The sequence below is a fragment of the Labrus mixtus genome, chromosome 6 (genome assembly GCF_963584025.1).
Source record: "Labrus mixtus chromosome 6, fLabMix1.1, whole genome shotgun sequence".
In the NCBI taxonomy this organism is placed as follows: domain Eukaryota; kingdom Metazoa; phylum Chordata; class Actinopteri; order Labriformes; family Labridae; genus Labrus; species Labrus mixtus.
This window is the reverse complement of record NC_083617.1, coordinates 11,624,646-11,646,292: the sequence shown is the minus strand read 5'-3', so window position 1 is coordinate 11,646,292 and position 21,647 is coordinate 11,624,646. Positions and strand designations below refer to the sequence as shown.

The 21,647-nt window shown below is 40.1% G+C and overlaps 1 protein-coding gene across 1 annotated transcript; it reads left to right on the top strand.

Annotated features, from left to right (window-relative positions):
• Positions 1–341: 341 nt before the first annotated feature.
• pibf1 (progesterone immunomodulatory binding factor 1) lies at positions 342–21,401 on the top strand. The gene is made up of 18 exons (XM_061039974.1): positions 342–793; positions 905–1,005; positions 1,607–1,805; positions 1,922–2,041; positions 3,902–4,035; positions 4,331–4,439; positions 4,550–4,669; positions 4,741–4,802; positions 4,904–5,029; positions 5,205–5,303; positions 10,845–11,010; positions 12,441–12,591; positions 12,911–13,001; positions 14,453–14,555; positions 17,366–17,496; positions 18,996–19,080; positions 20,086–20,265; positions 20,542–21,401. Exons 1-18 carry the CDS (start codon positions 527–529, stop codon positions 20,593–20,595), a joined length of 2,298 nt encoding a protein of 765 aa, XP_060895957.1. The 5' UTR covers positions 342–526; the 3' UTR covers positions 20,596–21,401.
• The last annotated feature ends 246 nt before the right edge of the window (positions 21,402–21,647 follow it).

The following is a 21,647-nucleotide window of genomic DNA, read 5'->3' as shown; positions in this document are numbered from 1 at the left end:
TAATTGGCTTATATGATGATATTTAACACGGAATTATAAAGAAAAATCGATAAAACATGTGTTACTCGTAAATATTTTCGGATAGTTTAGAGTTTATAGGTTAATCCAGATATCGGTGTTAAATTTTGGTTGGCCATCCGATGAAAACAAAGCAGAGGAAGGCAGAAGGGGAACTTGCTGGCCGGGTATATAAGAAGTGGTCGATCCAACAGCGGCTCCTGTTGTTAGGAGGAGGTACTGCATGATCTCGCCGCTGTAACAACCTGATAGCGACGAGTCTCGACTTGCATTACACCTTAATTACCACGGGGGGCACTGTACCCACGGACAGTCAACAACAACACAGCCGAACAGTTGGCGGCTAGGAAGCAACTGGAAGCGGGACCCTTGAAAAAAAAACCCTGTGATACAGTTTCACATATCACCTTAACGCTTAACAAATGAAATAATACATTTGTCTTTTTGTAGAGCCAGCTCAAGTTAAAAAAAAAAAAAAAAAGGTCACCGAGAAGGGGACAAACACAAAATGCCTCCCAAGAAGCAACAGCTGAAACCGACAGCGGCAAACGTCTCCAGCTCCATGGACCTGGAGTCGGAGGAGGTCAGCTTGGAGACGACCGTGCAGACCACCGAAGACGTCTCCTCTTCTGACGAGCAGCGGGACGGATCCCAAAAGGTGACCCGCCAGCTCATCGAAAGGAAGGAGCTGCTGCACAACGTCCAGCTTCTAAAAATCGAGCTTTCTCAGAAGAATCTCATCATAGACAACATGAAGGCTGACCATATGTCCAAGGTAAAATTATTAGAGATATGCATAGTGTGAGCCACACAATTTGCTGCATCTTTGTTTGCAATGCTCCTGCTGATACAGTTTCCGTGTTTTTGTTTTTTTGTCGTGTGACAGATTGATGAGCTGCAGGAGAGGCTTGGTGATGCTTTACATCAGAAGCAAGTTTTAGAAATGAGACTGGACAACCAGCTGAAACTGACTCAAGAAGAGAGCAAGTGAGTCAGTGGAGGAGGCTGGATGGAGGATGTGTGTCATGTTGGATATCGATGCAGAATATACCTGCATGTGATCTAAGTACTAAAGTACAGCTGTTGCTCAGGAATAGGTAGAAATTGTCATGAGATTTTTTGAAAGTTCAGAGAAGCATTTCATGTTTACTGAACGTGTGCAAAATGTACATTTGAGTTTTACCAAGGTGTTTCTGTTGCTCTTATATTAGAGATAATTTTTAAAAAAGAAGGATTATTGTTTATGTTAATATTTATAGCCCATGGTTCATCTGCGTGTTTGACAGTCATGCTCCAGCCACAACTAGCACACCGTCTTATTAAATACCAAATAAAACCCAGGATGGCCGAATTAGAGAGCATACAATCCCTAACAGAATTAAATATTAAAAGTGGTTTAAATCAGTAGTTTAATCACAATAAGGTAAAATAGCTTTTATTTTATGTTATTGTTGTCATGATATTCCACGTATTACTATTAAAGCATTGCAAAAATGTAACTAGAATAACTTAACTTGTGCAATTCATCCTGTCACTGAGCGGGTTATCACAAATGTTGTGCTGTAATTCTAAAGATTTTCTTTAACAGGAAGCAGCAGGCATTACGTAAGCAGGAGATGGATGCCATCCTGAAAAGGCAGCAGCAGCTGGAGGAGACCAACCGACAGCTGTGTGAGGGAGCTGGAGAGCTGCGGAGGTCCCTCAGGGATCTGGACATCTCTCAGGACAAATACAAGGAGCTCCGAGATCTCCCGGACGAAGAAATGTCCATACAGGAATACGTAGCTGTAAGCAGTGGGGAGTAATCCCTCAATCACCTTGTTGGACCTTGTTGCTGGACAAAGTGGATTAACATGTGAATCAGTTCGCGATGTCTTTAAACCCGTTTTCTTCATGTGTTTAGAAACGTTTCTATGAGGTGGTGACTCCTCTGAGGACGGAGCTGGCTGAACTTAGTGGGAAGAGAGGCAGTTTGACTAAGCAGCTGGATGAACACAGATCACAGATGAAGGCTTTGCTGGAGGTACAACACACATGCAACACTTCTATGCACCAGTCTCACTTTTGTCTGGGTTATTAAGTATGTTGTTATTACTTTATATATGTATAAGTCAGTCTTTAAGCTCCCTTATGCACTTTTGTTTCATATTGTGTTGTCCTGTATCAGCGTATACAGTGGAAAGATATAATAGATATATCTGATTCATGTGTTAACATTTTCTATACTTTTCTATTCTCCTGAGGACACATTAAACAGGTCCCAATATATTCTCTTTCTTTAAACTCTCTAGATCAAACTGTCTCTAATCAAACACTCAGTTTTACTCACTCTGAGTCCCGTCTTGAAAAGGTATGGAGAGTGCCTCTTGACCTATAGAGAGGTCAAGAGTTCACCAGTTACCTTTAGAAACCATGTTTTTTGTTTGTGTGGCTATAGACACGCAGCTGCAGAGTCCTTGATTCAACCAGCTTGCAGTGTTTGTAATGACAGAGGTATGATCTAAAGAAATCCTCCTGTCAACCTTGTAACAGTTCCCCTGTGGGCATAAATGACATGTTGACAGGATAATGATGCATCATGCTGAAGATAAGGGTAAAATTCAGGTAAGGCAATCTGGGGTTGATATGGCCCAAAGAATTTTTTTCTTGGCAAAGAAAACCTTGTGAGGCTAAATGAGAGCAGCAAAAAAAGTCATAGTTTTTTGTTTTTTTCTCAAATACATTCTCACGTCCACGTCTAGCAGGTAAAGGTACTCTGACCTAATTTCCACTTTAACAATTAAATGAAACCATGGCGCTTTCCACACTGATTATCTGTGTATGAGATGTCAGTGTGCAAATTAAGGAGGTACAACCCTCCCCATTTGCCGGTTCAAGTCCCAGTGAGACTATGGGCGCGCTCACACTAGGCAGTCCGTACCGTGCCCAAGCACGCTTCACCACTAAAGTCCAGTTAATTTGACCAGTATGAGTGCGCCTTGCTTGCACACTTCCTTGGCCCTGGCACGCTTCGAAGAGCTGTGCTTCTGCACGGTACAGTTCATGCAAAAGCACGCGGCTACACAACGTTGACAGCTTTCATCATGACCATGACTCCCCAAGGGGAAATTCTTTTCAACAGCACCATTACTGTCCAAACAGACAAGTCCCACCAAAGAACATTCATACACAGAAAACAGAGTATAACACAAACAGAGATAGACAAAAAGTCAGAATCCACCAAAGTGCTCTGTGGATGGAAAGTATAGCAACTTGAGTTACGAGAAGTGCCGGAGTTGTATGGCTGTATCTGACTGCCATGACTCAAAATGAGCCACAAAGTCAGTAGAGTATCTGTCATGTTGTCTGTGATGTTCTCCGATGTAAGGACGCGGACCCGACAGCACGTCTTTGTTTTTTTTTTTCATTCGTTTTTTTCTCGAGTCTGCCTGTCTTGTAAACCAAGGGAGCTTCATAATTACGTAAAGCCATGCTTGTGTTGTATTACGACCTTATACACAAGAAGTAACCGTGCTCAGGCCCGGTTAGTCCTGGAGCAGTGTGAGTGCAGGCTAGCGGGGGGGAATGGGGAGGAATGGGCTTAAGCACGGTACAGGACAACTTTGCTAGTGTGAGTGCGCCCTATGTCTGGAAATTGATCTGGTAGCTGGAAAGGTGCAAGTTCACTTCCTGAGCACTGCAGAGGTGTCCTTGAGCAAGACACCGAATTCCCCCCCCCAGCTCAGGAGCTGTTCAATAACAGAGTGTAAAATTGAATTTCCCCTCGCCAAATCTTAGTAAATCTTATTACAGTAGTCAGGTCTACTTGAGATAGATCAACAACAGTAATATGAATAATCCATAACATGATAATGTTGTCTCTTCTGTTTGTGTGTATCCACAGAGCTATGAGGAGGAGCGGAGGCTGCGTTCAGAGCTGGAGCTGCGGAGCCAGAGACTGACCCTGGAACTGGCTGATACCAAACAGCAGATCCAAGAAGGAGATTATCGCAGAGACAACTACCCAAACGTCAAACGGTTTGTGTGTTGTTGTCTTTGGATGAAAAGGGAGGAAGGGTCTTCCTTGGGTTACCGTATCACTTTCTGAAGAACTAAAGTCCTTACACACAGCAGATCTGAGATGACCTTACTGCTTTCTCCTGCACCATATTGATGATTGATGAGACATTTTACCACTCTAACTCCTGATTTATGAGCCATGCAGTTTATTATTATAAATGTACTGTATTTAATACTGTATATACTGTATATTCTGCCTATGTAGCTCATATCTTCAAATGTGTGTTAACCTTTTTTCACTCTGGTTTTATAGAGAACGTGACAACTTTGAAGCAGACCTAAAGGAGTTAAAAAGGAGATTTGAGACACTAGAAGTATCTCATACTGCACTGACCCGAGAGAGAAACACTCTCAGTAAAGAGGTGCTTAAAACAAACACTTACACTTTGTTTGGTCTTAAAAATACTACTTTAAGTCTCTGGATGTACTGTGTTCTATAACAGCTTTTTGTTATTCTCTTCTTGCCCACCAGGTGGCAACATCGCAGCAGTCAGTCACTCTCCTGCAGAAGGACAAGGAGTACTTACACAGGCAAAACATGGAGCTGAGTGTCCGCTGTGCACATGAAGAAGACCGCCTGGAGAGACTGCAGGTTCAAATATAAAACTTGAAAATGTCAAAAGAGTAATTTTTATGTTATTTCACTTCTTGTTTTCTTTTCAGGTACAATTAGAAGACACTAAGAAAGCAAGGGAGGATGCCTATGAAAAATATGTGGCATCCAGGTCAGGCTCTGCTGTTTTACACCACTACATTATAATCTTGGAAAACTGTTGTTTTGTTAACTTAGTTTTACATTATTTTTCTGTCTTTCCTTCCGCCACAGGGACCGCTACAAGTGCGAGTATGAGGCCAAGTTGAGAGAAGAGCTTGAGAACATCCGACTGAAAACAAGTCAGGAGATTGACAACCTGCAGAGAACCTCCAGGGAGATGTATGAGAGGGAGAACAGGTATGAGGATTTGTTTTGTTAAATAACTCTTAAAGAAGAGTCTGTGGTGGGGGGGTGCTTGTTGGCTGGTACACATGCTGTGTGTTGACAGCGTATTGTGTGTGTGTGTGTGTGTGTGTGTGTGTGTGTGTGTGTGTGTGTGTGTGTGTGTGTGTGTGTGGGTGTGTTTATACAGGAACCTGCGTGAGGCCAGAGACAACGCGGTGCTGGAGAAGGACAGAGCCGTGGCTGCTGAGAGAGACTCTCAGTCCAGATATGACCAACTGCTGGAACAGTGAGTTTTACCATCAGTCACACACATACACAGGTTTCCATACAGTGTAAATCATACTAATGAGACACAGACATCCAGACTCATTTTGTCTTGATTATTTATTGATTCTTTTTTTCAACCACTCAAAATTCTGATGGTCAAGTTGGAAATATCAATAAAGAAATGTTTCATGAATTACACCACAAACAACAACAACTTCTATTGTTCTATTGTTTCAGCAAACTCATTGAATGTGTAAATATAGCTGGCCAATAAAGCTCATTTAGATTCTAGTAAAAAAAACTCTTGATGTCAAAGAATCTTCTCGCTCTACATTACCGAGCCCCTCAAAAAAATGATAGTTCATTTAGAAAACACTTATCAAAAAGAGACATTGCAAAGTGCTTTACAAAACATAAAAGCCCAACAATAATAAACACAATAACATAACATAACAAATAAAAGAGGAAACGACTTCAAACAACAGCTGAAAACGGAACAAACGAGGAACGAGTCAAACGGTTAAAAACAATGGCTTGATAAAAAGAAACAAATAGTAAACACGATCAAATAAATAAAGCAAAAATGAATAAATACAAAGGAATTACAAGAAAGCCTTTAGTTAAAAATGATAAAAATGTCTTCAGAAGTGATTTATAGGAGAAACAGTCGAAGCTAGTCTCAGATCCTCAGGCAGGTCATTCCAAGGAGCAGAGGAGCCTGAAGGTCCCGTTTATTTAGATTCAGGTGAATTCTTTGAGGAGGCAGACAGCAGTCTAAATATATTTATTGACTTGTTACCTATGACACAAGAATGTGTTCCATGACTTCAGGTGTCGTATTTTGGAATAAACTCACATAATCAAAATTTATTTCAACCCCTGGATGTTACAAAATCACACTCTTGTTTGTGCTTCCTTTGCACAGAGCCACATCAGCAGTTCTCAAGAAGCTTATATTGTTTATATGAAAAGGGACAATGCAAAAATTAACTTTCAAAAGTAAATCAACAGAGTATGTTCAGTTCAGTCTATCGTGTCTTCATTATACAGAAATTAACTTGTACCAACAAGATAACAACGTGTGCACACTAAATGATAATCTGCACAGGTTGAATCTTTTATGTGCAGAAAATAAAAAAACGTCATCTTTTAGGGTTTTAAGGATCTCAGTACAGTATACGCCATTTGTCAAGATAAAGATGTCGGTATGCTCCTGGAATGAAATAACATTAAAATAAACATCATCTTGTTGGACAGCTCCTTTGGCCTTTTAGGAGTTAAACACTCTGATTTCTTTCACTAGGTTACTTCCTGGTTGCTTTGTTAAAAGGTTGTATATCAGGAAGAGTTTAAGGACTTCACCTGAGGGCAATTGTTAAACTGTCAAACTCAGGCCAGTTGGTACAGTTTTTTTGAGGTCAGGGTTATTCTCATCATATTTCAAATTCATTGCTCGTCCCTGTAGGCCAATCAGAGACGTGTTAGCTTGTGTGTTCGGTCGGCCAAAGTCAAACTGCTGTTATGAATAGAGCTGCCATCGTAGTTAGGGTTTTTTCTTTCTTTTAGTATTTGTCAGTATTTCCCTGAAAGCTGTGGGCTTGTTGTCATTCTGCTGCTGGTGTGTGAGCGTCTCATCAGAGCGTAATGTAGGAGCGGCAGGACTTTTGTGGCTGTGGTCTGCTTCTTACTGGAGATCACATGAATATTTCGCTGTAACTCAGGGGTCACAAGGTCACATGGAAAGTCAGAAGTCACTGAAGGTCAGCACCAACTGGTGTCACTGGCCTCCCTCCCTGCTTTTCATGAGTGAAATTGTTTTCGAGCAGGCTGAATGTAAACTGAGAGCTGCTGTACGATGTAGTGCTGGAGACAAATGATAAGATCTGTATTGACGATGAGATAATGATTTCATAAAACATACTTTTTTATACTTTTATATCGTATTTTTTCTAATTAAAAAAGAGAGTCTTGAAATGTGAAAGTAATTTGGTGAAGGTGCTTTTTGGTTGCAAACAAAAATACACAAGGGAAAATTAATTACATAATCCATCATTTTGGATATTTTAGACAAAATGCTAAAAAATAAATAAATAATAATAATAATTCTTTAAAAATACAAGCAGAGTTACTACTCACACATTAAGGCAAGACAACCAGGAGGCTGTTTTAACATTTTTAACTATAAAATAACAAATTGAATCAAAGCTTTTAACTCAGGTTTTTTTTTTTTCAAACTTTTTACAATTTAAATTTTTAGTTTTATTCACATTTTCCAACCAACTTTTAGTGATTCATGTCGACGTTGCATGCCCAGAACAACAGAGCTGTTTTTGCTACAATCTGTGGGTTGTTGCACAGCTTGTCTTTAACATGACTTTGTTCATGTTTTAGACTTTAACTATTAAAAAATGGAATAAAATATTTTAACATTTTATTTCCCCTTAAAACTATCCCCCTTCATTTTTTACCATTTGGAATTCCTTTTTTGTGTGTGTGTGTTTTTTCACTTTCGCATTTCCAAGCTAACTCTTCTGTACGTCCAGATCTCTACTCAAGATCTGATCCGCAACAATCTCATCTAAATAGAGCCTTAAAAAACAGCCTCTGCTCTGGATAATGGCCTTGTAGGAAGTTTCATATCTAATGCTGAAATCACAACATTTAGTGAGCCTCCCCACACATACACGCACACACTCACAGCCTACAGGACCTTTTCCTTTTCTTACTGGAGGTGTCTTTGAAATAATCCTGCACATGTTTTTCTTACATAACAAGGTTTGTATTTGCAGCTGATGTTAAAACATCTGTGTATAAGTTTAAAAAATGTTGAGAAATATATTGACAGTATTTTTTAATTTACAGTTTACAGTTTAATTTACAGTTTCAACGATGAGAACATTTTAATCAAACTATTTTATAAAATATTGAATCCAGTACAGACCGACAAACACGCACAAACAGCAGCAGCAGCAGCCGCAGCAGCAGTGTCCCTGTCCTGGGTTACTACGACATGCCGGTCATTTCTCTAGATCCAAACCACCAGCTGTTGCTCTTTCCATACACACACACACACACACACACACACACACACACACACACACACACACACACACACACACACACGCACACAGTCTTCACTCTCTCTTTCACTCTCTCTCTCTCTCTGCTGCGATCACATTCCCTCTCTGTGTCGCATCGCAAGCCAGTAACGACAGATGCTAGCCTCAAGCCCTTAACCCCTAACCCCACGCATGCCCCTATTTTTGGGTTAAAGAATGAGGAGGACAAGCTTGAAATGGCGTCAGATGATTGTAGCAAAGCTTGAATCTCAGTATCAGAAGACCAGTGATCACCTAAACATTAAATAAGTCTGAATTACAGTTGTCCATTTTCCACTCTGTAGCAAACCTTAACTAGCTGTAACAAACTGGTCTTGTGGAGCCCTGGAGTCAGGTGCTCTAACTTGGTGTAGCTGTAAATACTGCTTTTTGAAAAGACTTGATAAGAACATTGGCTGGCTGCTCTTCTCTAGAAATATATATTTTTAGGATGCACTTTGCTTCTTTGTATCTAGATTGCAGCTGCCATTCATAAGAGAATGTATAAAATGTCCACCATGTGTACACGTCTGTCCGAGCACCCAGATCAGGCCTGTGCTCTTTGGATGATGAAATCCTATCAGGTCAGCTGTAATCGAGAGTTATTAATATTATCCCACCAACCTCCATAGTTTGATAGACTGTGTGTGTGTGCATGCATGTGCGTACGTGGGTGTCTGAAGTATTTTAGAGCTGCCTGACAAAGAGCTCTGGGCAGGAAAATTACTTTTTTATTGTTTTTCAATTTAATGTTCAATTAAAAATGACCAAAAATGTCCTTCATAGTTTTCTGTTGCATAAAATGTTGTCTTACTTTGTTTTATATCTCCCATTAATACTGCAAATTAGAAGGTTTTTTTTCTTAAATTTGTCAGCAAGATTCCCCGGACACTCTGCAATAACATCCTGTGTCAAAAACAAGAAAATAAAGGCAATACAGTGGGTGAAATATTTACTCCAAAAGACAAACATCTTCTGACAACCAAACATAACAATGCTGTGTTTCAAGATTTTCTTTTGAAAGTCGAAATAAATATATCAGACAACGTAGTTGGACCACAGCTAAACAAGTACAGTTGAAGAAAATATTATTGAACTATTTTCTCAAATGTGCTTAAATTTAGCTAAGAATTGACAGTTTTGAATTGACTGTAATTGGACTTTGACAAAGAAGTTTTGTACTTGTTAGTGTTGCTCAAACAGCTCTATAATTCTTTTGACTTTAAATTTCAAGTTTAGAAAAAAGTCACAACCAATTAAACGTTCGTAGTTACAAGTTCAAATAGCCCATTGAGATATTAAAACATTAGCACAGATGATCTCAAAGTTTTCACAATGAGAACCACCACAGAAAACATTTGGCTCTCCAGGTATCACCTTTATGGCCAACATTGAAATACAGTAGTCTAGGGCTATTTAACTACATATAGAGTTTACACAGGAGGACATTTTATTCCTGATACACAGATTATTTCTTATTGACTGCATACCAAGCACAGCAGTCTGGGATCATTCTCTGTGACACTCTAAAAGAATCCACACTGGATGTGACTCGAGTCATATTTTCTTACTGTTTAGCATCGGTTGTTGCTTGTAAGTTCTGAAGCGTCACTGGTCCTGCTAACATCGCCTCTTGTAATTCTACTGTGTTCACTATCGTTGACTTCAGTTTCTGCTGTGCTGCTCGATGAATCCGCTACACTTTTTCAATCTAATATTTCCTGTTTGGAGCCACAAATGCAAAAAACATTTTAATCGTCATATTTGCTTTCCTCGGCTTGCCGTCACAGCTTTGCTTGATTTGTACAAAAGGTGAAAGATCAGAAACTCCCAGAGTTCCACACGTGGGATCCCACATACCACCAGGGGTACTCGTAGGACGTACCAGCTTTGGAATGAATGCATTAGAACAAGAATTCTAGATTGACCTACTTAATCTAGAATTCAATCGCATAGAATCAGAAACTGTATAATAAGTTGTTACTCTTTGCCAATTATTATTAAACACTTAAATAGGAACACCTTTCTTCGGCTGCCAACTAAATTGTGAAAGGTCGAAAACAAGACCAAGCCCCGCTGCGGGCGCCATTGAGAAACACTCTTCTAAAACAAAATGATTTAAGACTTGGCTTTCCTGTTTGGTGACTTAGTGTTATAAAGTTGTTGCCAGGCTGTGCCACAGAACACTTCCAATATGCAAATCATCAGCAAATATAATTGTATCCATAAGAGGGGAGACATTGCAACATTGGGTTGAAACCACCAGGCATGCCTGAGCTCAACCAGGGGCCTAGAGCTGAGTGTGTGAGCTCAACACCTATTTCCAAACTTGTCCTACATAACACCGAAACTCACATTATCTCACTGTTTTTACACACATCACACATCTTCTCACACACTTTTACTGTATTTTCTGTGTGTGTGTGTGTCAATGATCTACTCGTGTGTCTCAATCTATGCAGGTTCCGTCAGCTCCAGCTGGGTACTGACAGTCGGGTAGCAGACTTTTCCAACCAGGCCAAGCTGCACTCATTTGAAGCCGAGCGCGCTCAGATGGTCAAGGACGAGACTGCTAAAGCTCTGGCTCAATGTCAGGTGGAATGTGAGAAACAGCAGAAAAAACTGGAGGTATTCTCAACCTTTGTTTCAGTCATGTACCCCTTTAAAATATTTGACTTGTGCACAAACCTTAAGTTATTTGTGGTAGAAAAAAGCCATCATAAGGAGACTAAATACAATGCTGCTATATCAGTGTCAGGTATATGAAACAACGGCCTTTGAACTTTAAAATGTTTCATGAGGATCGCTGGCTTCATGCAACCGTTGGGTAATTACTCCCCCACAAGATACACGAAGCCTGGAATAGTTTTAAAATGAGAATCAAAACATTTCCCTCTGTCACACAATACCAAACAGGATTTACATAAACCTAAACAATACCACACGAAAAGAATACATACAATATTATTCATTCAAATCCAAGTGCCCCTTGAAGTTCTTGGAAATGTCGAGACTCACTGCTCTAAACTATAAAGACGGGTAATAGCAGTCTTTTATTTTTCCCAGCATGTTAAATCCGGCTCAGTGCATCGGGTGTCCACCTGGGCTACATCACAGAGTCCATAACACCCTTTAAAGTCCCCTCTTCCTTTATGTCCGGATGTACACACTTTCATCTTGAATTTGTTGCCTCGTTCCTTTAGAGAAGAGTCTAAAGTCCTTCTGAATGAACGTCTCACTTTGATGCTTCTGTCCTGACAGTCTTCATATGATGGTCTAGTAGCTCCGCCGTTCTCTCTGTCCACTGCAGCACACTCATATAAACAAAAAGTTTATTCAGTGCAGATTGTTCTCGATGTTTGAATGCACATAGCTGAGGTCCACCTGTTCCCTTGTATTTAACCCTTTACTTATCTGAGTTCATGGTGATGAGATGAGATCAGACAAAGTAGAGGACAATACATTATTTTTCAAAGACACCACCAGGAATAAATACTGAAAGTTTGATTATTGACCCTCTATCTCCCATTTCTCTCCCTTGATTTGATCCCCCCTCTCTCTCCCGCTCTCTCTCTCCCTCTCTCTCTCTCTCTCTCTCTTTTCTCTCCCCCTCTCTCTCTCTCTCTCTTTCTCTTTTCTCTCCCCCTCTCTCTCTTTCTCTCTTTTCTCTCTCTCTCCTTCTCTCTCTCTTGCTTTTCTCTCCCCCTCTCTCTCTCTCTCTCTTTTCTCTCTCTCACTCTGTCTCTCTCTCTTTCTCTCTCTCTCTCTCTCCCACTCTCCCTCTCTCTCTCCCTCTTTCTTTTCTCTCCCCCTCTCTCTCTTTCTCTCTTTTCTCTCTCTCCCTCTCTCTCTTGCTTTTCTCTCCCCCTCTCTCTCTCTCTCTCTCTCTCTCTCTTTTCTCTCTCTCACTCTGTCTCTTTCTCTCTCTCTCTCTCTCGCCCTCTCTCTCTCTTTCTTTTCTCTCCCCCCTCTCTCTCTCTTTTCTCTCTCTCTCTCTCATTCTCTCTCTCTTTCTCTCTCTCCCTCTCTCTCTCTCTCCTCTCATTGATTTCCTTTAGCTCCTGACCCAGGAGTTTTACAGGCTGCAGACATCGTCAGAGAAGCGGGTCACAGAGCTTCAAGCTCAGAATGCCGAGCAGGCGGCTCGGCTTGAGACGTATGAAAAGCTCGAGCAAGAGTTGGACCAAGTCACCATGCAGGCTGCGGAAAGTAAGAGCACGTGTTTGCTCTATAATACCCATTGAATTACAGGGAAGGCAGAAAGATTAAAGCACAAACCAACAAGCACCAGTTCATTCAAAGGCCTTGTTGTGGTACCAAAGAACGTGGTAATAACATTGGACATATAATTGAGTTGGATTACGTAAAGGGAAACATAGAGAATGTGATATAATTAGTACCTGAAGTGTAAGAAAGAGGAAATAAAAATGAAGATTAGAAAGATGTTCAAACAAACACACATCTCACATTGTCGTAGTAATAGTCCTGGAGATTTAAAGTTAATATGTGTGTGTCTGTCTATTACCAGTTGAGAATGAAGAGGAAGCAGAGAGAGTTCTGTTTTCATACGGCTACGGAGCCAACGTTCCAACAACAGCCAAAAGAAGACTAAAACAAAGGTACAGTGTATTCAACTCTTTACATATAAAACTGATTAGATGTGTATTCTCTCTTGAGATACTGTATGCATTAAGACACCAACATGATTACAAAGTATGGATGATTGTTTTTTTTTCTGTTGACCTATAAAGAATAACAAACATTATTTGGTTCATCTCATAAACCATGTGCGATGTCTTTCTGAGGGTTTTAAACATGTATTGTTTCATTTATAATGTCTTCAGAAATTCCAGAAACCTATGATGACTCAATCAACTATAAAGTTATATTTGCAGAATAAATAACTTTGAATATTCTTTTTTTTTTTTGGTGCCGGATAGCCTAGTAGTTATGTCGGGCGCCCCATGTATGGAGGCTGTAATCCTCGTCACAGCGGCCGTGGGTTCAATTCCGACTTGGCACTAGGCTGAATATCGTTCCCCACTCTCTCTCCTCCCAACATGCCCTGTCTCTCTTCAGCTGGCCCCAAAAATAACTTTAAATTTTTATTTTTTACAATTTGGTAGTGGAAGAGACCCCTCTTCCTTCAGTTAATTCATATTGCTTTGTCATTAGACAACACAAATTACATATACATGTATATATTTGTTTATTTAACCTGAAGGAAAAAGTTGAGATTAAAAATATTTTTTTGAATAGTGTCCTGGCCAAGACAGGCAGCAGCACAGCTAACAACTTTTCTAACAAACAGCTAGCAGCTATACCTACAAACATAATATTAGACACGTGAATAAACTGAAAGACATGAGATAACAAAATCAAACAGTTCATATTTGTCAAGAAGGAGAGAGAGCAGACACAACAGCAACCTTTTGAGGAATCGTCTCATTGACAGGCTGCACAACTCCACTTTAAATGCTCTGTTGTTTTATATTCAGGCTGCGTGAAGCATGGAATTAGATTGCAGTTGAACCTATTATATGAATAGACACAATAAGCCTAAGATTAAGCCTTCACTGTTTTATGGTCCGAGTGTATTAAGTCTGATGTTTGTTTAATTTCTTTTGTATAATTTAGTGAAACAGTTAGTTTATTGTGCACACTTTATCCAAAAAAAACATCATCCAAAACTAAACCTCCCTCTGTGTAAAATCAATGCTAACAGACAAACTTGTTGTTTATCTGACAGAGTCGCTGCTCAATGAGTGTTTATTTAGTAATTTGACCACACCTGCTGTTACATCACTCACCACATGTGTCACAAAATCAGTCTTTAAAGAACAAGTTCAATCCAGATTTGCCTCTGAATTTCTAACAATCATTTGGTTCTAGTTTTTGTTTATTTATTTATTTTTTTCTAATATGCTACACTAAACACTTGACACGCAATCATTTATTTGAAAAAAATCATCCCAAATTCATCCAGTTCATAAAGTTCACAGGGTTGGTTCGATGGTGTTGTCATGTTTTTGCTACTGAAAAACGTTTTGTTTGTGTTGATCTCATGCAGCGTTCACCTGGCCCGCAGAGTTCTGCAGCTTGAGAGGCAGAACACATCACTGAGGAGGGAACTGGACACACACAAGTCACAGACAGGACAGATTTCAGAAGAGGTAAACACAGACACACACACACACACATACGTGGACACACAGTGTCAGTGTGTGTGTGTGCCTGCCTGGGGACCATCATTTATGGGATAAAGCTTCATTAAATGTTCCAAAGAACTTTTAACAAAAGCCGTGCAAGTCGGTTCCTGCAACGCACGATTTCACACCATCGAAAATCTCCCACTGTAACTCAGATTATGGTTATTCCCCAACTTCTGTCAGAGCCATAATGATTTATTCCAGCTGCTTTCTACCTCTCTGTGACATAACAACGGTATTATGACAGAGCCAGCTTGGTGGGATCTCTCTCATCACCCACCATTTACCTTCTCACACCATCGCACGACTCGCAACACACACACACACACACACACACACACACACACACACACACACAAACATGCACAAGAGCAACATCAAAGCACTAGAAAAGGTGTAGAGCTGCTTGCTCACTAAATATCACAATTGTCCAAGCTTTTGTTCGTTCTGAAATGTTGAATCTACCTTTAAAGCCACCTTAGGAGAATGACAGGTTTTCTCAGCGCTTGCACGGCAGTCTTTAAACGAGGACAGCGTGTAGTTTGAGTCTTTAGAACCTGTCACACTTGTTAACACAGTGGGGAAACAGAGCCAAAAAACCGTGACAGCTATGCTCTTTGCTCCTCTAACAACTCACCACTCCAGTCATTGAGGCTTTTGTGTATTGGACTTGCCTCATGCATGTGTGTGCAAAGCAAAAGGCTTTCATATTTTAGGTGTGTACACGTATTCGTGTGTGTGTGTGTGTGTGTGTGTGTGTGTGTGTGTGTGTGTGTGTGTGTGTGTGTGTGTGTGTGTGTGTGTGTGTGTGTGTGTGTGTGTGTGTGTGTGTGTGTGTGTGTGTGTGTGTGTGTGTGTGTGTGTGTGTGTGTGTGTGTGTGTGTGTGTGTGTGTGTGTGTGTGTGTGTGTGTGTGTGTGTGTGTGTGTGTGTGGTCACATGTCTGCTACTCGTGCTCCGATGCTCAAAAAACAACCTGTAAGGTTTGAAGTGTTGTGAGTGACAGCTCCCGCAGCCAGTGTTCTTGCTCCTCCTCCCACACACACTTTCTTAACGAGAGGAGAGATTGTGCAAGTCCGAATACATTTGAGACTAAATAAACTGGCTATTCAACTGTCAGCTGTGACTGACAAGCACTTGTAAGGCATACCTCATAATTCACGGAGTATGAATGGAAAAGGTGACATATTTGACTTTTTATTTAATAAAAGGGTGTTAACCACTTAACCACCCACACAGATGCACTGACTAACTAACGATTGTCCACACCCCCACCCACCCAGTCCTACTCACTACTGGCTGGCTGTAAAAGCGGCTTAATGTGTAACACCCTAACTTTTATCTATTGTTGCCCAGATTAAATGTGATACTGACTCAGTGAGAAGTATTGTTTAAGGTACAGTACATGCAGTCCATTATTTAATGACAACTATAAGTGTACTTTCCTAACAGTAAATGAAAGAAAGAGGTTGTTATGATGGTTAATATTTTTTGGCTTCTTCTGTCTATGTATTTATTTTATAACTTTAATGCAACTTTTCATTGGAAAAGGGATGCAACAATTCTTAGAATATTGAACCTGCATCCCCGGTTCATTGCGTGCTTTGTGAATGGCGGTATTTTCTAGGGCTGGGTATTTCCCACAATCCTGCGATACGATACCTATCACGATACAGAGGCCACAATACGATACATGTCGTGATATACATTGATTTTGGATCATTTATTTATTTATATATGGCTTATTTGATAGGGACGGATACAATATATGTAGACAAACTGAAAACAGCAATCCAATGCAAGTGTCATAGTGTTTATAGTGGTTGCTAATTTGCAACACTTGTCCCTAGAAGGGCTTTTGTGTAGATAAAAATAAAAACAGTTAAAAAGGAGAAAGAAAGAGCAAACGGGGTACACTAGGATTCAGATAAGATACAAATTTAGCCTTTGTACAAACAGCTAAACATGAGTACAAGCCTGTTGCTGAACCAACCAGGACTCGGTGGCTCTCTTAAAATTGGTGACCTCCACAGAGTTCACTACAACAGCTTCATTGTTGACAATTACAACAGATGCATATTAAGGATCCTACAACGTCAAACACTTCAATTCTCAGAGCTCCTAGAAATGATCCCAGAGCTATGGCTGTGATGTCATTGTGAACTGCACCATAGCTTTGCAGCCAAATCGATTCTGAAACGTCTGCTTCGATACATGTATTTGCAAAGAGCACATGAAGATATATTGCCGTATCGATTTATGGAGCACAGCCCTAGTATTTTCGGTTCTCCCCTAGTCAAAGGGAAACACTTTCAGAGTTTGTCTGACTTTCCAGCAGCAGACTACATCAGGCTGTAAGGTTACTAATTGTTGTCACAGCTGTTACCTGCATGATGCAGACGGGGTGAGAGTTAATGGAGAAAAGACAAAGCAGCGTTTGAAAAAATGTGTTTTCAGTGAAGCCAGTATATTATAGAAATGACATTTAAGCACTCAATAATGACGGCATAGTTAGTTTTGCACAATGTATAATCTTTCATTTGAGTCCAGATAATTCTGGATGCATCATGTTTACTGACATTTAGATCCTACTGTTGAATCACGCACAACTCTTAAATCACATGGGCTTGAGCTTGAAAATAAATCTTGACCTGAGTCTCAGGTGAAGAGGTAAGTGGAGAAAAACAGGAACCCCAGATCACCCTTTGAAATTTGTAGGTGAATTACATTTTTCTGTAATTGCTTCTGAATGCACATGTGTTTGTTTCTCCTCAGTTGTTGGCAGCCAACCAGCTGTTACAGCAGACGCAGCAGCCTTATAGCTACCTGATCGAGACGGTGAGACAAAGGGACGCACAGATAAGTGCACTGAAGGAGCGTGTCACCTCGCTTGAAGACGATGTCAGGTATGCTGTCAGATTATCAGAAAGGACTCGCACCTCTCTGTGCAAGAAGGAACTAAACCTTTAAGAAAATCAACTCATGACATTTTGTCTCTCAATGATTTTATAAACTACTTTTTTTGTCAATAACTTTTCTGCACTCTTGTTAAGCACTTTGAACTGCAATTTAATTTGTCAGAAAGGTGCTATATAAATAAAGTTTGATTGATTGATTGAACTGTCATTAATGCAGTTGGATTTCTGTTGCACTGATTTTATTTGTTATATTCTTATCATGTAATTCAGTCATCATGAAAGCAAGTCATACCTCATACACCCTTCTGTCCCTTCTTTATGATCCCTACCTCTCAGTTCCATAGATAAAACCTGCATGTTTCCATGACTTTGTCTTTGTCCCATATCATCAGCGCACCTACAGTATGGCTTACTCCCCCCCCCCCCCTCTGTATTTTGACCTTAGAAATATGCAAACTGGCAGACTGCAGGTTTTCTCTTGCTGCTTGCTACTGTGAGCGCTGACCCGGGGCAAGCAGGGGAGTAAAAATAAATCCTTAGAAACGCTCATAATCTTCTTAAACTTTCACATCTGACAGACAGAAATATGGAAGTTCTCCTGTGGCTATGCATTCTGTCTAATTAGACACAGCGCACACAGGAGATTCTCCATTCATATAACTAGTCATTGTCTTAAGCATTCATTGTATTTTTCAATGTTTATTTAATGATGTTCAGCCTGAAGAGTCTCAGCAGAGGCAGATCTCTGGCTAAATGACATTCATTTATCTCAGAGTTTTCAGTGGCACGGCCACCAAGATGTTGTCTTAAGATTTGCAAGATGATTTGCTTTTAAGCTTCCCATTACAAGTTCCTGCTTGTGTGTTTCACAGCCTCGGGAAAGAAGCTCTGTGCAAGAGTTCAGCCTAACAAAGCTATTGATTATTTAGTAAATGTCAGAAATTCATGACTTGCATGTTTAATTAACTTATTATTTTGATGATTTTATACCAGTAAATTATTCTCTCAGTGTTTGTAAATCAAACAGCTGCCAGTGAGCCTGATTGAGTCATTACTGATTGTTTTTTTTTTTATTGCCTTATAGTAAAATTATTTTGTTTGTATTTTTACCTTCTTTATACTAAAACTAATTAGAGAGTCATTAAAGTAACGAAACATCCAATTACAAGGTATACCACACCTTCACCTGACTTCACCCTGTATTGTCCCTGAGCAGACTCCACCCTAACGTAAAATAGAAACAGTAAAACTGGCGTCAGTAAATTACTCACTTTGATGATCCCTCCTTAAATAAAATAACAAACTATGACTATCATACTCTCAATATTTCATCAGGATATATATTTCATTGTTTGATGACTTCTACATGAACCTCTAAGTGACTACAGTATTAAATGTTGAATTCTTGATCTGTAGTATAGCAGTTTTTTTTGTTTGTATAAACTCAACATCTGATCACGCTGCCTGTTTTTCTGGTGTGATCTCAGTTCCCTGAGGAAAGAACGGACCGCTCTGCTGCAGGTGAAAAACAACATGGCGGCAGATTTGGAGAGACTCCTAAACCATCGAGAGGTACACATGTTGATGGTGTTTGCTGTGTCAGGTTCGACGTAACATGCTTAGTTTCCTCTTAATGTGGAATGCTTGTCTTCGTTAATGAAAAGGTAGACTGTGTGCGGTGATGTAGAAGTTTGAGGGTGCAACCCGGCGTGATGCATCGTGAGCCAATCGAATCGTTGACAGGATAATCGTAATTGAATGGAATCGTTAGACCAGTAAAGATGCACAGCCTTAATGATTAAAGACTAGATAGAGAGATAGACAGACATATAACAGCCAGCATATAACATCATGCAGGGTATGGATGAGTGAATGTTGAGGCTGGATCTTTAAATCAGTGATAGTGAGCTATGTAGTGAGTTGACACATTTTCTCTTGATTATCTATAAATCAGTTGAGTGTTTCAACTCAGAGTCTGAATTAGCACACCAGACAAGATTTTGCAGTGTGTTGCTTACTTCAAGACTGCGCGTGCTCATATTCTCATGCACACAGGACTGTCTCCCCCCCCCCCCCCCCCCCCAGCCAGCCGTTTGCTGTATGAAGTATGTGCCCTGTCATAGACAGCTGTTCCTCAGCCTGGGTGCTTGAGATGCCACCAGAGTGCGTGTGCGTTTCCGAGTCATGTGTGTGTGCTCGTGCGTGTGTGTAACATGCCGGGGCTCATGTCCTCAGGGGTGATAAATAGAACCATGAAATGGCCCCCTGAATCCTCCCCTCTGCCCTGCTGCCACCCCTGCAGACCCTTGAGCTTGTTGAGTTGAGTTTATTACAAGTAGTCCCAAAGATGGACTTCAGGACTTCTCAGCTGTGCAGGCCTGAGGTTCAGGACAAACCTCACCAGAAAGCAGTGAAATACATCCTTGAAAACACACCATTTATAAGAAATTATTTGTTAGACAGATTTAAAATGTCTGGATTGCATTTGTTTCTTCTTGTTTCTCTGAAAGGTTTCCTGCTTATTGTTCTACTGTTGTTTTCACCTTCTTTTCTTTTATGAACTGTGCGATTCTCCAGGAGTTAGCCGTGATGAAACAAGTCCTGATCAGCATGAAGTCTGGACAAAGAGACTCTGTAAACCTGTTAGGAGCAGATCAAACCGGTATCAGGACCTCTAGTGCGGGAAAACAGCCGTCTAAACGGATCAACAGGACCACAGAGGAAGAGTCGCCAAGCAAACCCAAACCCACTGTGTTCGTAAGTGTCTGACGTGGAAACACCCTCGTATGAGTCACAGCACCTCCACCTGCAGAGACAAAAAAGTCCAGACAAAGGAACACACGTGTTTGACAAGAAAATGATCAATTGCTTTTTAATGTAATTTAGTTTTATTTGAGTTTTCCACCGAACTCAGCTGTTTAAGATATGCTCTAGCATAGTTTGTTGTTTATTAATAAGGAAGAATATCTTACAACTAGAGCACTTTCTTCTTTTCTCACCATTGTTTTCCCTCTCTGTCTCTTTCTTTTGCAGACGAAAAAAGAAGTTCCTGATTGGTACCCAAAGCTAAAGCACACATCCAAATGAAGTGTCTTTTTTTTAACTACTGGTGCTTTTAATTGTTTATCCACTTTTTTGTATATTTAACTTGTAAATAACACATCTGTTTCAAATTTCCATTTTTTTAAACATACAACTAAAAAAAACGACACTGATGTCTGAGTGTGTTGTTGCTCTCGTCCATGGTTACACATTGTTCAGAGAGGATACAATCCCTGTGTGCTGGTCTACAAACAGAGATATTGCCTCTCACAGGGTACACATTCCTAGCTAACTGACTGCCCAAAAATTCCTCTTTCTTGGCAGTGTTCTATTTTATTAGGTCTGTCTATCATTATTTTCTCATCTTTTCCAGGTTTAGAGATACTTGTAGCTACGGACACACAGCATTGCAGGAAGCCTAACCTCGGATTTGCCCGAGCTGGGACTCCTTTGGCTTTATATATAGACATAGTAGACATACCTTCATCATTTCAGACCATGTTCTTATCGGTGTCATATTAAACTCTGCTCGAGGACTGCTTTAAAACAGGACCTCTCCTTTTCACAACTCCCCCCCTCTTCTTTTTTAAACTCTAAAACACACAATACATTGTGATTGTATAACGCTATTCTTATCACAGGTTCAACACATTTCTTTTGTTACAAACACAGCAGTGTAGCAGATATCTTTACTGGCACCTTTAATTTCTGAAGATATTTTCCAACTTACTTGTATTTTAGAAAATGTGATACATGTGGGATTTTGTGCATTGTAAATAACATTGAACTGACCCAAGAGGAATTTGGAAACAACCCAACCTGCTCACAGTCACATTCAATTTAAATCACATCACATGAAATGTTACCAGTGCAATTCACAGTCCAGTAGAGAAGTACTCCAACAAGCACACATGTAGACTGAACCAGTCGATTACACTAGGGGCAGTATACAGGGGTACTAAACCTGACAGTATTTGTAGTCATGATATTTTGATACTGATGAAACTATCATAGTGCAGTAATCACAGTTTACCTATGTGTTGACAATATATACTGTATATATAAAGTATACTTATTCATTGGAATGAATCATCAAC